The following is a 16112-nucleotide window of genomic DNA, read 5'->3' as shown; positions in this document are numbered from 1 at the left end:
CCCCACCTACTTTTTAAATAATTTTTTTAATAATCAATTCGGTTCTTGTTGCAAGAATATGAGAGCTCTCCCCTGCCAAAACGGTACCGCTGAAAAATCGCGTAAGTTTCTCTTGTGCAATTCGACAATGCAACTAACGTTCCAAAAACTGCCCATGGAGACAAGATCTAAAAGCTTTTGCCTTGTGGGCAGTGATCAAGCATTAAAAACTGTGCCCAGGTGTTGTGTAGGCATTATTTAAATCTCACGACTCTAATTTCACCATGAAATCCCTTAATACTGGCCTATGAAAAGAAAACAAAGAGAGATGGATGGATAAGTCTGAAGGGACCTTAAGACACTCAAAAACGAATATATAAGCTTAGTTTTAAGAGTTAAATGGAAAACAGAGACACCTTTACGGTGGTTCATTGTCTTATCAAAATGAACATTTAATTTACTTTCCAGTTATTTGTATTTCAAAAAAAATACGAGCAGAGGCTTTTGTCAATGTATTTGCTCCCTATCTTCGCAAGGAGAGTTTATCTTGATGTAGACGAAGACTCTAGGGATAGCGTGGGATATACCCTCCAACTTGGGCTTAACTTGAGAGCTTTTTTTGAGCTTGGGAGTTAATTTCAGAGAAAACCAGTGGCACCATCTTGTTTCTCGTGAACTTTTATGTAAGAATCAATAGTCAAATCGCAAATTCCTCACACATGCAGCATCTCCATTTCTGTAAACTAGACCTGTTCAGTCCCTTCAAAAAGTGATAAAATACTCATAAGACGCGAGAGTGAGAGTTAAAAAGATGAGTTTTCTCCAATTTGCGGCCTAAAGCTATGTGAAGGAGCCTTGTGCACGATTAACTCTGAAAACGGATCCCTCACATATGATATTAAATTAACACGGGAACAGGTTAAGATCTAAGTACAACATTACCCAGTTTTTAAATCTTAATTGGAAAATGGATATTTTCAGTCGGGGCTTGAGCAGATTCAAATTTTGAACTGCACTCGAGGAGCAGATTTTTGGAAACTTGACTTTTTTGCACTAAGTGATGTAGAGGTAATCCTTTTAAACTTTGATATATTCATTTATTTTATCCCCCCCTAATATTGTCCCCTTTGCTGAACTCTGTCATAAAGAATCTATCAGTGTTCATCGCACCCAAAATTGAACCTACTTGTTCATTATTGAGTGTAAATTCTTGGGAGTGAAGCCTCGAAACATGTACAAAGAAAAATTCCTCAGAAAAGGAGTATAAGAAAAAAGGTTTTTCTTTACTTAAGATAGGTACTTGTCACTTATGGTCATTTTACTTACTTTAAACTACTGTTCAATTTTCAGTTCAAATTGGATGAAAGAAGCAAAATTTTAAAACAGTCAGCAGAAGTGGTATTTTTTTCAGGTCATCTCTGATATAAAATTATGAAGTTAATATTTTTAGTAGTTCATTCTAAATATTGAAAGGGAATGGAAGCTCTTCATTTATGCACCGAGAAGTGCATGCAATTGAATTCTTGTTCTTGAATTTAAATTTTGCCGCGTTGAACTTTGATTAGACTGGTTTGGCAACGCTGTAATATCGATGTCAGCCTCACAGTTCTTTGGAGGTTATGGCTGCATCAACAAACTAATCAGCCAACTAATTTTTAGATCTTAAAAATGACGGCACTAGCCCTCAATTCGGTGCCGCAGCTATTAAGTAAGTTTCTTTTTTTACTTTTCAAAATTTTCGCTTCAATTTTAAACTTAATTTTTTCCCTACACACTTCATCATATTTTTAAGCCCATGTCCACAAGTAGTGACCTCCAAATGTTTCTCAATTTTGCTTGAATTTAGAACTCTGCTTGTAACTTCGGTAATTTGGAGAGTCCGCAGAGCCAGATAAAATGTTGCAGTACACGTTTCTTAGCTTCAGTCATGAATGTAACCTTCTTTTCGCCTCGAATCGACTAATGGTAGTAGCGCACCTTTGAGCAATTTTGATACTTCTGGACATGCAAAGTTAGCTATAAAGGCCGTCTAGCATCTTTAGCAAGAAACTTGATCTCTTAAAGAACATTAATATTTTGACTGTTGGTAGTGAGGTAGTAGGAAATCAAAGCTTGGCTTCATCTGCTGTGGTTTGGGTGCAAGTCAGGCTGTTGATTGATATGATCAAAATGAATTTGAGATCTCGCACCCTTAATAGAGAAGGATGACTAAAGTGGAAAACTTTACATCCATGTAGCAAAATTTTGAAACCTCTGTGTGTAGCTTATTTCCAAAAGGGAATTGATCCAATATCTCTTTGAACTTTTTGACGAATATTCACTGATGAGTGAACAAAAGGAGAAAGGTTTAGAAATGACAATTTAACAATGTCTCTCTTCCTTCCATTTCTTACCATTGAAGGGACTTTCCCAGTAACCTCCCTCCGAATGTACTGTTAAATAAAGTCAACAGTTAATTTGTTGGTTTCCTTGTACCTATTGACTCTTCTTGTTGTTAAGTGTTCCAATTTTTTCATCAACGTCTGTCTGCTGAGTATTCTTAATTTGCATCGATATTCCATGGTAACTATATTCAAACCAGAATGTCAAATTATTGGTATGCCCTTAGACGTAAACGGAAAGGGCAGTAATGTCGCATTATTTTATCATATTCCTAAGAATATTCCAAGGTTCTTTCACAGGAGCATACTTCTAAAATCCTGTACTTAGCTGTGTACAGCATATTTCAGAGGCAGTGTTTCTGGTTTTTGATGTCAGTTTCATTTTTTATTTTTTGTAGGAGCGCAAGCTGGGCCTGCAATTTCAGTAGCATTTTACAGCGATGGCAAAAAAATTGTCTTGCCGTCAGCACTCAAAAAAGGCACTGGTGGCCGCTCCAGTTTCAATGGCATCGTCGCAACTGTGTTTGGTGCTAATGGATTTTTGGGGAGAGTCCTGTGCAACAGACTTGGGAAAGTAGGCACACAGGTAAGATTTTTTTTAAAAAAAATACCATCACAGCTGTATAGTCTGAATCTGGTTTCTCTTTGTTTTCCACAGAAATACTTTTGGATATACTAGCAGAAATGCAGATAATATAAGAATGGAAAAGAAGGACACTTAAACACAATTGCGTCAGACTTTTTAACAAAATGTCATCCAAAGAGGATATATAAACAAGCAAATAAATTGAAAAGTGCTCTGAGGAATTTTTTAAGGTTGCAAATGATTTTTTTCCATGGTGTGTCTCATTAGTACTTATTACTACTCCAAGAAGATTTTGATGTCTGTGACAAACATAATAATGAGTTTGATTATCACGGTATAAAATTATTAAAATTTACTCTTGACTTATTTTTGGTAGCTTACTCACCATTGAAGAGATTACTCTGTCATGCTATGTCTGATTTGGATAATTTTGACACTTACCGATGGTTCATGATAATCTGCGAACAACCAGTTTTTTCCTCCCGGCAAATGGACCTCTCAATGTCCTTTAAAATCGAAGGAAAATAGGCCAGCAGGCTGATCTTTGAAAATGATAGACAAAGCTTTAGACAAAGAAGACACAGGGAGTATGGAGCAATCCTATTGGTTGAAATGGGTGGTTCTTATAGCCAAAGGGGGTAAATGATGGACTAACTTTAAGGTCTCTCGCGGATCGCTGTCAGTTAGTTTATTACCTACCTCTGATGTCCATTGCAATGCAACCACCCGCTTCCACCAATAGCATCCCTCCATATCCCTGTTGTCTCCTTTGTCAATAGCTTTGTCTATCAATTTCAACAATCAGCCTGCAGAGTAGGGTCTGAATAGACTCGTCTAAATAAAAAGGAACTATTTCCCATGTGACTTTGTCTCTATCATACATGTATTCTTGTGGATCTCCCAGCTCACTCCAGAATGGATATTGTTCCTTTTGATTTAAATTTAAGTACGTCTAAATTTGTCTCAGTGCTGCTGGCTGATTGTTAAAATTTATAGACAAAGGAGACAACAGGGATATGGAGATATCCTATCGGAGGAAGCGGGTAGTTGCAATGAACATAGGAGGTAGGTAGTAGACTGACTAACGGCAACCCTATAGTTCGTCCATCATTTACCCCCTCAGTCTATAAGAACCACCCATTTCAACCAATAGGATCGCTCCATACTCCCAATGTCTTCTTTGTCTACTGCTTTATCCATCAATTTCAACAATCAGCCGACTGCTACCCATTATCTAGTTCACCCTCGGAACAGATTGCTCATGTATCAGCTAGTATAACTGAAAGGTTAGCAGTTGTAATTTAGTCAACTTCAGCTGCTTGACGATGGTTCAAACTTCCACAGCCAAACATAATATTTGTGCTTTCCTGCCTGATTTCTCCCTCTCCTGACATTCCCTCTACCAGAAACGTTTTGGTTACCCCCTCTTTTTTCTATTTCTGCAATGTTTCTCTATTTTCTAATCTTACTGCTCTACCATCCACTGCAATTGCTAACGATTTTAAATGATATTCTACCTTCCAAAAGATGGCTTGTTGATCATACCTGTGTAACAAGAAGACAATATCAACATGACAACATATCAAGTTGCAAGCGTGTCTTTTGTAAGGTGAATCAAACATATAAATTCGTCCAACTTTGCAACAAGTCCGGTGGTTAGTGGGAAAGTGGGGTGAGTGCAAAATCAGGAAATAATAAACAGCAAAAAAAAATGGAAAGAAGAAAAGGTAAGGAAAACGGTTTTTACTTTAGGCACAGTTAGGAGAGAGGGAGAAATTGGGAAGGAAAGCAAAACAATTTTTGTACTCAGCCCTGCAAATTCCAATCATTGTTCACTAGCCAAACTAGATGAAATCTTAGCCATTAACTACTTAGCTATTCTAGCGGACCAGTGAGCTCTAAAGCTGCTTGATAACAAGTGGTAGAGCTGCAGCATGCTCAGAAGCTGCTACAACCTGTTTCCTTTTGATTCTGTATGACATTGCGATGGTCCATTTGCAGATGCAAAGCAACTGCTAGTTCATAAACTTTCATAAACCATCGACCAGTACCAAAATCATTGAGCTGTAATTTGGTCTATCTCTTGTAAGTTTTGGATTTTTTAACATTCCCCCAGTGCAGAAACATCAATGTTCTGTGAGTTAAAAAATCAACTGAGAGCTTCCAGTGTTTGAAAAAGGGTTGCAAGTAAGGTAGTAAAAATGTTTTTGTAGTATAATGAGAAACTAAGTATGTTTGAAAAGAAAAGTAATGTTTTGAAAGTTTGGTATTTTATCATTGAATACTTATCCGATTTCAGCTGATCATACCCTTCAGGTGCGATGCATACAACGTGAGAAATTTGAAACTGGCGGGAGATCTCGGACAAGTCTTGTTCCAAGAGGAGTTTGATGTTCGCGACGAAATTGCAATTTACAATGCCCTGAAATACTCTAATGTAGTCATCAACTTGATCGGTTGCGACTGGGAAACCAGGAATTTCAAGTATCGCGATGTCCACGTTGACGCAGCGCGCAGGATTGCTAGAATTGCCAAGGAGACCGGTGTCCCGAGACTCATCCATGTTTCATCATTGAATGTTGCAGAAAAACCTCAGGTTGGAGGACTTCACATCTTTTGTTTTTGTAACTAAAGTCATTTCATTGTTTCATCTTCATGATCTCAAATGTACTATTCTTCTTATTAGTCATTTATAAGAGAAAATTCAAAACTTATTCAATACTATTATAGTTTTTACCCTAAAGTCGATTTTAAAAGAATTTTTTCCGCTAGTTTCACTAAAGTATCTTCTCTACTCTTAGAAAATGGACATATTGATTGGAAAAAATCCATTTATCTACAATGAACTTTTTTTTATTTGATTGATTTACTTTCATACACAGAGTGTCCAAAAAGTTCCGTAACTGGTTTTGTATTACAAAAAGTTAGCTAGCAAGAGGGTTGATCGTTGTTTCATTTGAAATACAAATTCAAAAGCTATTGATTGAAATGAAGATAAACACGTTTGGTTAAAAATTGACAAAAATTAGGATCGTTTCAGCAATAAAAAATTGCTATCCCCCCACCGGTTTAGCCAATATTTAGTGTTCAAATTAATGTCTATTTTCCCGAATAATTCCACCATCGGTAGGTATTAATGTTTTCTGAATGTAAGAAAATGCAATTGGTATTAATTTAATCCACTTTAATGCATGAATGCTCTTTGGAAGCACTCTTGCGGACTTTTGACTTTTTTTTATTATTCACACCAGTTAAAATTTAGGTTCGGCTTAAACACATGTCTTTGTACGTAGCCAAAGCTGATAAGCTATGTCTAACCCAATACTAAATCAGAAAATATTATTTCTCGTCCACCTCTGTGTCTTTGCGCTTCTAAGCGCCATAGAGGGAAGGAGGGAGGAGGAGGGGTTGGATTAGCTCTGCCCGTCCTATGCTTACAATGCTTTTTGATGGTGCTTAGTTCCGTTCGACAGAACGTGCTCTCCGAGATTTCTTAGTCATCAAAAGGAACTGAAATTGAGGCTTGTTCTGTTTAGTAGAAATACGTCCAAGTCATACCAGAAAAATCATGATTTTCATCGGCCAACTTATACCATGATATTTTGGAAGTTTTAGGCTGCTTTTCAAATTTCAGCAAAAGGAGCTCAAAAGGAGGAGTATCGTTTTGGGCCTTTTCCGGCCGGTTCGAAAGTCGAAGGTTCCAGGAAGTGAATATTTAGTTTTATTTCACTACAAATAACGTATCGGAAATGGAAAATTGCAGTGCGTCTCACGGAACATGTAATGGCTCAGATGAATGTGACAAAACGGACCCTCAAGGTGCTTTTACCTTATCCTTCACTTCAGTTCACCTCTTTATTCCTGTAACCTCGAGATAATCCTTGGTTCTCAAGATGCTTGCTACAGGCCAAATATACCAACAACAGAAAATGCGTGGAGAAAGTGTCCCACGATCCGCATGAAAGTCATAATTCACTTTCTAGAACCTTTGACGTGATGATTAATCCAATTTTTGGCATTTTTGGCGCTTCAGGACGATTTTTCTCGAAAACTTGGCAACGTAGGGAAAAGTTATAAATCACATTTTATGTATTTTTTTACGTTCTTTCCGAAAATGTACACGGTTTTTAGATTAAATTAAGTTTCACACATGTAAACTTGAAAAAACCCCTAAATATGGTGAAAATTGGCAACAATGGACCGTTACGCCTTTTAAAATTCACAGGAAGCAATTTTTATGGCCAGATATGAAAAGTACGTAGAAAAATACATATAGTACAGACCCATAGAGGGTGACTAAGGTCGAGAAACATTCAAAAGAGCTACCTTCAAGTAAAGAATGGCCGCTAAAATCATCATCCCGGTCAATTTTCACATCGTGGGAATCCAGGTACAACTATAATATTTTGATATGTTGTATATATAGGTAAGAGCTGTTACGTACGTCAATATAAAAGTTGTACTCCACTTTCTTGAACCTTAAGCGTGGCAATTTATCGAATTTTTGCCATTTTTGACTCTTTGGGACGATTTTTCTCGAAAATTTGACAACGTAGGCAAAAGTTTCACTGAACATTTTTTATTCATTTCTTTGCGTTCTTTTCAAAAACGTACACGGTTCTTAGTTTGAATTGATTTCTGCGTGTGTAAAATTGAAAAAACCCCTAAAAATGGGCCAAAAATGGCAACAATGGGCCATATGACCCCTTAAAATTTATCGGAGGCCTTTAAAAAGGCCAGAAACAGAAAGTACGCAAAAAAATACATAGGAATCATCTGCTGAAAGAGTGATAACAGTCGAAAAAGTTGACGAAAATAACTATGTTTCGATGCCGAGGTTCTGGGTTTGAGGCGTTGTTGCACCTCTGCATGGGCTTTGTTCGGTAATATATTTGGCATAAAGTCTACCTAGGATTAGTACTTTGAAAATATGAAACATTCAGCAAAATCCAGGTGGGCCGGAAAAGGCCCAAAACGATACTCCTCCTTTCCTGTAACAATCGAAAATTCGGAAGCATGTCTCTGGATTAAATCTCATTCATACTCACTATATTTATATTTTTTACCAAGTAATTTTTAACCCTAGTTTTATCTTTGCAGAGAGCATTTTTGAAGAACGGAAGTGAGTTTCTGAAAACAAAGTGGGAGGGTGAACATGCAGTCTTAGAAGAGTTCCCAGAGGCAACAATATTTAGACCAGCAAATATCTATGGGCAAGATGATAGCTTCTTGAGGTAAGATGCAAGCAATACTTCACCTGTTGAGAGTGGAATCATTTTCTGACTTTTTTTGTAGCAAACAGTCTTAGAAAAGAAAATATTAAATTTACATCAATTAGAAGCAAATTATACATATTGATGACCAAGGAACAGCACCGCCTAACTGACAATTTTGGCGAAAATGAGTCCGCGAATTTCCTGTATTCTACAGTGTAAAATACTTGGGGGCCACGCGCCCTGGTCGCTACGCGGCCCAACCCCCTGAAGGCGCTCCGCAGCATCAATGGGCCGCTTTGCAGCCCTATTTTTAGCCTCCTATCAATGTTGGTTTTATTTTTCCCCTAAAAAATTACTATATGAGGTATTCTTCACTTTTAGAATGAAATGATTTTTGTTTTTAATGAATGAAGAAAAAAAAATTTGGAGTCAATAGGACGCGTTTTGCAATGACTGATTAATGAAACATTGCAGTAAAACAACGAATGATGATAATCAGGTCATAATTAAATAGCTAAGGAGGTGGAATCAAACCCACATCTTGAGACATGTGGGCACTTTCGACGTCTTAGACTACTTGCTTAGACTACTTACTACGCCACTGCTCATTTTGAGGTGACCGGGGTGAATCTTATGTTGATAAGTGGAGCTGATACGCAGGCTACTCAGCCACTGCGCAACCTCCTTTTGATTGCTTTCTTTTGATTTGCAAGGTCCATTCCACTATTTCTATTGTTTCATTTTCAGTCCCCTGAGTTTTTTTTTTCTTTCTTTCTTTGTCACTCAAAAAGAAATTTTTCATAGCACAGAAAAGTTTAAAGTATTTCTTTTTTTTATATGTTTATGAGAAAAAAACTTGATGTATTGTTCTATTTTTATAGCCATTTCCAGTGTTTGCCGCGGCGCACAGGGAAAGTTTTGTCTTTATGGAAAAAAGGAGAGGAGACAATTAAGCAACCTGTCTATGTAGGAGATGTAGCTCAAGCAATCGCCAACGCTGCTCAGGACCCAAGCTCAGCCGGTAAAATCTATCAAGCTGTTGGGTATGTAATAATCAATATATATAAATAAAAATATATTTTTATCATCTGTGCACATATACGGCAATCACAAATGTGTCAGCTTTAAGTAGAATAATGAAAAGAAACAAAACAAAACAATAATCATGATAATAAATACTTATGCTAAAATTCTGCTTCGGAGTGGAAAATTTTAACTACAAATAAATTTTTCAGCGCTAAGAGCACAAAGAGTTATGCTCTACTCCTGAATATCGAATAAACTTCAAGATTAGAATAATATAGAATAAACTACTGCAGTTTGGTCGTTTAATTCTGGGATACCCTGTTCGAAATACAACTCTGTGAGATGAGCAGTTGTCATATTTTCCCTGTAGTTTTGATATAGCTTCTCAAGTGAATGATTAGCCTCTTCCTCTTTGTGTTATGCTTTAAAAGCTTTGAATATTACTTGATTTAACATTAACATCATCTGCTATGCTGACGATGCCGTGCTGATAGCAGATTCGGAAGATGAACTGCAGAGAATCTTGCATACATTTAATCTAACAGCCAAAAAATACAACATGAAGGTGTCTGTCATTAAGGCAAAAAGCATGGTGATCAGTAGGAGCCCCATAAGATGCAAGTTAGAAGTAGATGGTTGTATGATAGAACAAATGATGGAGTTCAAGTATCTAGGAGCGTTGCCGACAAGTATGAAGGACTTGAGGTCCGAAGTGGAAGACCAGGTACTGAAAGCTGCAAGAATTGCTGGTTGTGTCAACGAGATGGTGTGACGCACTAAATATATGGCTCGGGAGAGTAAATTCAGGGTCTACAAGACCATTGTTAGGCCGGTGTTAATGTTTGCTGCAGGGACTAGGGCTGAAACCAAGCGCACCAATTTCGCACCGTTGAGATGAAAGTTCTAAGAAAAATAGCTGGTTTTACACCAGAGACCAGAGACCCTCCACTAGTATCTTTGCCATTGTGGAAGCTTTTACTTTCGGGTCTTCAGCACTCTACTGTTGACTTACCTACATGGTTGATGTTCAACAACGTGTTGGCAGTTTCGTTTAGCAAACACGCCGTAAATGGCCAACGTTTGGGAAACTTGTTTGGCTCATGATGTCATCCGAAGCTCATCATCAACCATGTAAGTAAGCCAACAGCCGAAATTAGGGTGATGACTGTTGCTCCCTTAAAATTGTCTATAAGGAATTGTTGAAACCCCGAAAGTAAAAGCTTCCACCTGTCGCTAAGAGGCCAGTAGAGGGTCTCTTGTCTCTGTTTTACACTTTGGGATTGGCAGACCAGCAAGTGCATCAGGGACGCTCTTGAGATGCAAGATTTAGGCAAGTGGAACAGAGTGAGGGGAAAGATGTGGTCGGAGCACGTTGACCGAATGGATGAAGAGTGACTAGCAGAAATTTGTATGACTGGACAACCCATAGGAAAAAGATTACCTGGACGACTGTCCAAGAGATGGGCTCAAAGCTGGTTCTCTCCTCCTGAGGATGATTGACGATTTTATGCTGTTTTTATCGATTTGACGAGTCCTTTATTTTAAGTGATTTTTAGATGTTTAATATATGTACTTACATATAGTTTCTTGTGCTCGTTACTTGATGGCCTGACAAACAAGGCTATGCCCTAGTCGTTAGAAGAAGAAGAAGACTTATTTTAAATTTTGAAGTCCTGATCATCTAGTGATCCGGAGAAACTGTCAGTATCACTTTATGAGTCCCTAAATTTCATCCCTGGGAGTGTTAAAAGTTTCTAAGTACGGACTACTTCTTGCAATCTCGCGTATTTATCTCACAGAAAAATGTCTGATTTGCCAATTGATAATGGCTTCTTGAGGCCTTAACTCTCTTCTGGTATGCTGTTGTAATCCATGTCGAAGACTTACTAAAAATTGAATTCTTCCTTTTTGACAGACCCAAGCGTTACTATATGTCAGATTTGATGGATTGGACTTACTGGGTGATGCGACGAGACCCGGATATATGGGGCTACAGGCGCTGGGACTTGCGCTTTGACCCAACTGTTTGGGCCCGGCTATGGTTCTTCGGTAGATTGTACGGAAACCCAGTAGGCCACATGATAACGGATAAGATTGAGCGAGTAAGTGTTATGAGCTAATACTATTATTGCAAAATTAATCATTAATTATTAATCAACTATCATTGCTAATACTATTATTGAAAATAAGTTTCACCTGTAAGTAAAATAATAGACCAATTAAATTAATATTTTCGAAAAGTTGGATAGATTTCATAACATTTTTTGTTGTAGAGCATGTGTTCAGGTTAAAAATTTTTGTAAAATTTTGTTACTAATTTGCGGTAGAATTTAATTAATTAAGACGCACTTCAGAGCTTAGAGTTTAGAGCAAAATTATATATATTTGAAAAGGAAACCACATTGAATTTGATATATATTTACAGAGAATACCAACCTCAAGCCAAAATTATATTCATGCCAAATTATTCAATCCAGCCACCCACAAGGCAGTGGCCTACAGAAGCATGGGTACAAGGATGGCTAGGGTCCTAAGCAATGAAAAAAGAGAAAGAAAATAGATAATTGAGATTGGAGGGGAAAACGGTTTCAAACTGCAAGAGATAATTAAAATTATGAAAAAAGTCGAAGATAAAGAAAGAATGGAAACTATCTTAACTTTAAGCCAAGGGAAAGATGAATTCAGATGGTAAAAATTCGCCTACTACTCAATAGCCCATCACAAATTTCAAATGATTTTCGGAAAATTTAAAATAAACCTTACTTTCATCAACAGATGTAATTTGACAAACTAACTAAGTAAAAACATAGGCAAGGAAAATACAGAAGTTTTGGAAAAATCAGGCATCTACGAAATTAAATGTGATACATGTAATAAAATTTACTTAGGGCAGGCAAAAATGTCTCTAGAATTCAGATTTAAAGAACACTGACAATATTAAGTATGAAAAAGTAGAAAGATCAGCAGTAGCGCATCATTATTGGCTAGGAAAGCATGAAATAGCACAAAAACCTATTTTAAAGAAAGAAGTAAACAACCCAAGGGAACTAGATGTCTGGGAAAATATTTATCTACACAGGACAAACAACTTTAATACAGACTTGGTGGGTACTAATAATATGCTGTTCATCTGTTAAACTACTGTGGAGAGGGGGGGGGGGGAGGTTACGCTTATGGATGACGTAATTTTTAGGAGGGGTCTAGCAGTGGATGACTGTTAGATACGATGAAGGAGAGGGGGGGGGGGGGGGGGTCGAAAAATTGAAAAAAATAGGTGACTTGTTTTATGGACGGCCCTTCAGTTGGAATCCATCCCATGCATAAACTGGCTATTTTCAATGTTTTGCTCCTCTATTTTTCCAGGACTCTATCTCTGATGTTATCGACAAGTCCCTGCCTACTCTAGAAGATTTAGACATTAAGCTTACGGATTATGAGCTCCAAGTTCCATGGGAAGTGCGACCATTCCGAGCATTCCTATACTATGATGAAACCCCGGGCGAATGGCCTGAACGAAGTCTACCGACAGTAGAAAACGCTTGAAAGTCTCTTCATGTAAATTTTAGTCATAAGTTGTTATTATTGCATTACTGGCCTGCCATTTTGTTGTCTTTCCATCAAGATTGTTCTAAAATTACCCAGTAAAAATAAATCATTGTTTACTATTTTATATTTGTACATCAAACCTTCTAAAACGCATTTTGGTTTGAAATTGCCTCTAAGGATTCTTTGAAGTTGATAAGCTGTATTAAACTTTTTAACTGGGTGTCTACTGTACGGAAAAAGCACAGATACACCGCAAAGCACGGATATATGGAAAAAGCACGGAGTTTAGAATGTCGGTACGGAATTTTAATGAAAAGGTACGGAAATTCAAGATTTTTGTGATGAACTTTAAAGTGTAGCCTTGGGGGTATGCGATGCCCTAACATAATCTATTCATCAAGTTCCGGGTTCGATTCCTCTTGTTTTTCGGTTTATTTTTTTGTCATTTCATCATTTCACTTTTCCAATTAAATACAGTTAAAAATGTGAGTGAGGTAAGAAAAACAATTAAGGAAGAGGTGAGGATTTGCAAGGATTTATGAAAATTGTCAAAGAAAAAGAATTTTCGGGAAAATAAGAAAAAAACAAGGTAAAAGTACTGAAAAAGCAAGGAATTAGAATGATAAGGTATAGGTAGACAACCTGTTAAAGTGTACATCAGTATATCTAAAGAGTTTCCAGCATATGGAAAAACGGAAAAGTTAAGGAATTTGTGGCGACTAGCTAAAGTCAGAGAGTTCACGCAAAATGTCAAGGATTAAAATGCGTTTAGCATTTAACAGAAGTGAGTGTAATTTAAAAGAAAAATCAAAGTGAAAGTTTCATTGAAATGTCAGGGAAAGTCAGAAAATTCAAATATTTCAGGAAAAAGTCAGGGATGGTTAGAAAGTTTAATTCGGACAGTATGTGATGATAAATTAATAAGTGAACACAACAATGAAGAGAGTATTGAGGTCATCGCTGAAAAAGAGAAATTAACGCACAATGCCGTTGAATATCAAATTGTCGATGTATGTCTAGTGATCAGGACGGGGCAAAGGGACTGCGGATCAGAATTCCGATAAAGCAGATGAGATGGTGAACTTGTCAATATACCGACACTGCCAAGTTCACCGTTACCGATCTGTTATTTCATCTATGGGAGAGAAATTTCCAGGAAAAATTTTTCATCATCTATGGATTTTTCTCGGCCCTGGAATTTGAAAACACAATACCTGAAAATACGCTGGCTAAAAGCATCAAAATACTAAAAGAAGCAGAACGTTTCGAGCTTTTACAGGCTCATTATTTTCAGCTGTAAGAAACGCAAAAATGATTAAAAATTCATCGGTGCCCTGATCCCATTTGTTATCACGCAACCACTCTGAGTCGATGAGGGATGACGACTGGGGACAGGGCCCCACTCAATTTTTTATTTTCTTTTTTCTAAAACATTTGGACAGAGTTTAACAGAAAGGAACCAAGCCACATCGGGATCGAACCGAGAAAAAGAGGTCTAAAGTTTGGCTCCTGCATAAGACTCAATGTAAAAGATAAACTTCAAGTTCAATTTCTGCAAAAGTTGCTCCAACAAAAACTTTGAATTTTTGGCGATAGATAGTAGAGCAGTGGTTGAGTTTGAAACCACTCATAACTCAATTTTTTCCAAAATGTGGGTTGGTTCCTTTCTGCTTAACTCAGTCCATTTAATTCTAATTTTTTACACCTAAAAATGGGTATGTACTTAATGGCTCGAAACGTTCCGTCTTTAAGTATATCGTTTCGATGTTTAATTTTTTCTGTAGGCTGTTCTGCTTCACCGGGTTCTGAATTGATGGTATAGATTAAATAGATTAATTCTGCTTTAGGACTGGAATTTTTATAGCTCTACTTCGAAATCTAATAATGCTGGGATGTGCCCTCGAAATTATTTTCCTGGAGTGTCCATGAAATGATTCTGCCGGAATCGTTGTCGCCAGTTCAATAAATGTAATGCATTCTTTACAAACATATTTTCTACTGACTTTATAATGCTAAAGTTTCCCATGAAACTATAGTGACATGCGTATTTTTAGGCTTGTAATGTTATTTATATCCCATCTTCCCACCGTATTTCATTTTTTGAAAACACAGTCATTGTTTTCGTTCAAAATTCAGTCCGATTTATTTTGATCGTTCTTTGAAAATTTCACACTAAGTAAGACGGCAAAAGTATGTTATCTATAGGAAAAAAACGAACAAGTAATCCAAACAAAAGGCGGTTTGTTGAACGCAGGGCCGGATTTACCAATAGGCTACATAGGCTATAGCCTAGGGCGCAACATTTTAAGGGGCGCAAAATTTTTGAGAATTTATTAAAAAACGTGACTTATTAAAAAGTGTCTACGTTGTGGTTGACAAAGGTGTTTTTTTTTTTAAGGTGAATTTGAACATTTTCCGGACACTTAACATCCTCCTTCTGATCTGGAGGGGAGGGGCGTCTGGGAGACCCCCCCCCCCGCTCCCCACGAGAGCGCCTACTTTTAGGGGCGCCACCCTAAGTTTAGCCTAGGGCGCTAAACATGTAAATCCGGTCCTGGTTGAACGGGATCAGAGGAAACTCAACAAATCATGATCCAATACCTCATTTTTTGCAGTTTCCCGTCCAAGTTGCAATGCAGGTAGTATCACATTTCTTGGAAAATTGAAAGTGTCGCGATAAGAATAAATAATAGATAACTTTATCGGTACGAAAGGTAACCCTGGAATCAAGTTAAGAAATAAAGAAACAAGTGCGACAAACACAAATTTTATTGTAACGCCTGGCTGGGTGCAACTGTTCGAACTCCATGGATGCACGTGTTGCATACTCACGGCGTTGAAGGCGTTTTAAATTTGCACGCAGTCTGACGAGTCTTTCTGGAATGGTTTCGCCCTGGTTTCGCCGCTCATCGACCATTGCATGTAGACAAGCAATTTTTACAACCTATTTTTCCAATAATTCCTCTATTCGAACGAAAGGAATCTTAACCGCAAATTCTGAACCAGACGCTTTGATTGGTCCAGAGCGGTTCATTCCAATTATTCCAAGTTGAACCGAAACAAGCGGGAATTTCAAATAATTCCGGACATCCTGTCCACCAAATCGTTTCCGTTTCCGGTAAACAGTGTTGTCAGTTTTACGACATTGAAGTAAAACTGACAACACTGTTTACCGGAAACGGAAACTATTTGGTAAACAGGATATCCGAAATTATTTGAAATTCCCGCTCATTTTGGTTCAACTCGGAATAAATGGAATGAACCGCTCTAGACCAATCAAAGCGTCTGGTTCAGAATTTGCGGTTAAGATTCCTTCTGTTCGAAAAGAGGAATAATTGGGAAAATGAAGCAATTTGAACCAATTTGCGCAATCTCTTT

At 37.5% G+C, this 16112-nt stretch overlaps 1 protein-coding gene across 1 annotated transcript; it reads left to right on the top strand.

Moving 5' to 3' along the window:
• The first annotated feature begins 1533 nt into the window (after positions 1 to 1533).
• ND-39 (NADH:ubiquinone oxidoreductase subunit 39) lies at positions 1534 to 12858 on the top strand. Its single transcript, XM_019048206.2, has 7 exons — positions 1534 to 1687; positions 2759 to 2946; positions 5246 to 5542; positions 8047 to 8180; positions 9044 to 9205; positions 11104 to 11290; positions 12552 to 12858. Exons 1-7 carry the CDS (start codon positions 1648 to 1650, stop codon positions 12729 to 12731), a joined length of 1188 nt encoding a protein of 395 aa, XP_018903751.2. The 5' UTR covers positions 1534 to 1647; the 3' UTR covers positions 12732 to 12858.
• The last annotated feature ends 3254 nt before the right edge of the window (positions 12859 to 16112 follow it).

This window comes from Bemisia tabaci, chromosome 9, assembly GCF_918797505.1.
Source record: "Bemisia tabaci chromosome 9, PGI_BMITA_v3".
Taxonomy (NCBI): Eukaryota; Metazoa; Arthropoda; class Insecta; order Hemiptera; family Aleyrodidae; genus Bemisia; species Bemisia tabaci.
This window is presented reverse-complemented; position numbering and strand designations above follow the sequence as displayed.

What these genes read in the sequence shown, in the direction of transcription:
- ND-39 (XM_019048206.2), top strand. Translation starts at nt 1,648, where the DNA reads ATGACGGCACTAGCCCTCAATTCGGTGCCGCAGCTATTAA. An exon ending in TTCGGTGCCGCAGCTATTAA is followed by an intron (nt 1,688 to 2,758) that starts GTAAGTTTCTTT and finishes TATTTTTTGTAG; the next exon opens with GAGCGCAAGCTGGGCCTGCA. An exon ending in TTGGGAAAGTAGGCACACAG is followed by an intron (nt 2,947 to 5,245) that starts GTAAGATTTTTT and finishes ATCCGATTTCAG; the next exon opens with CTGATCATACCCTTCAGGTG.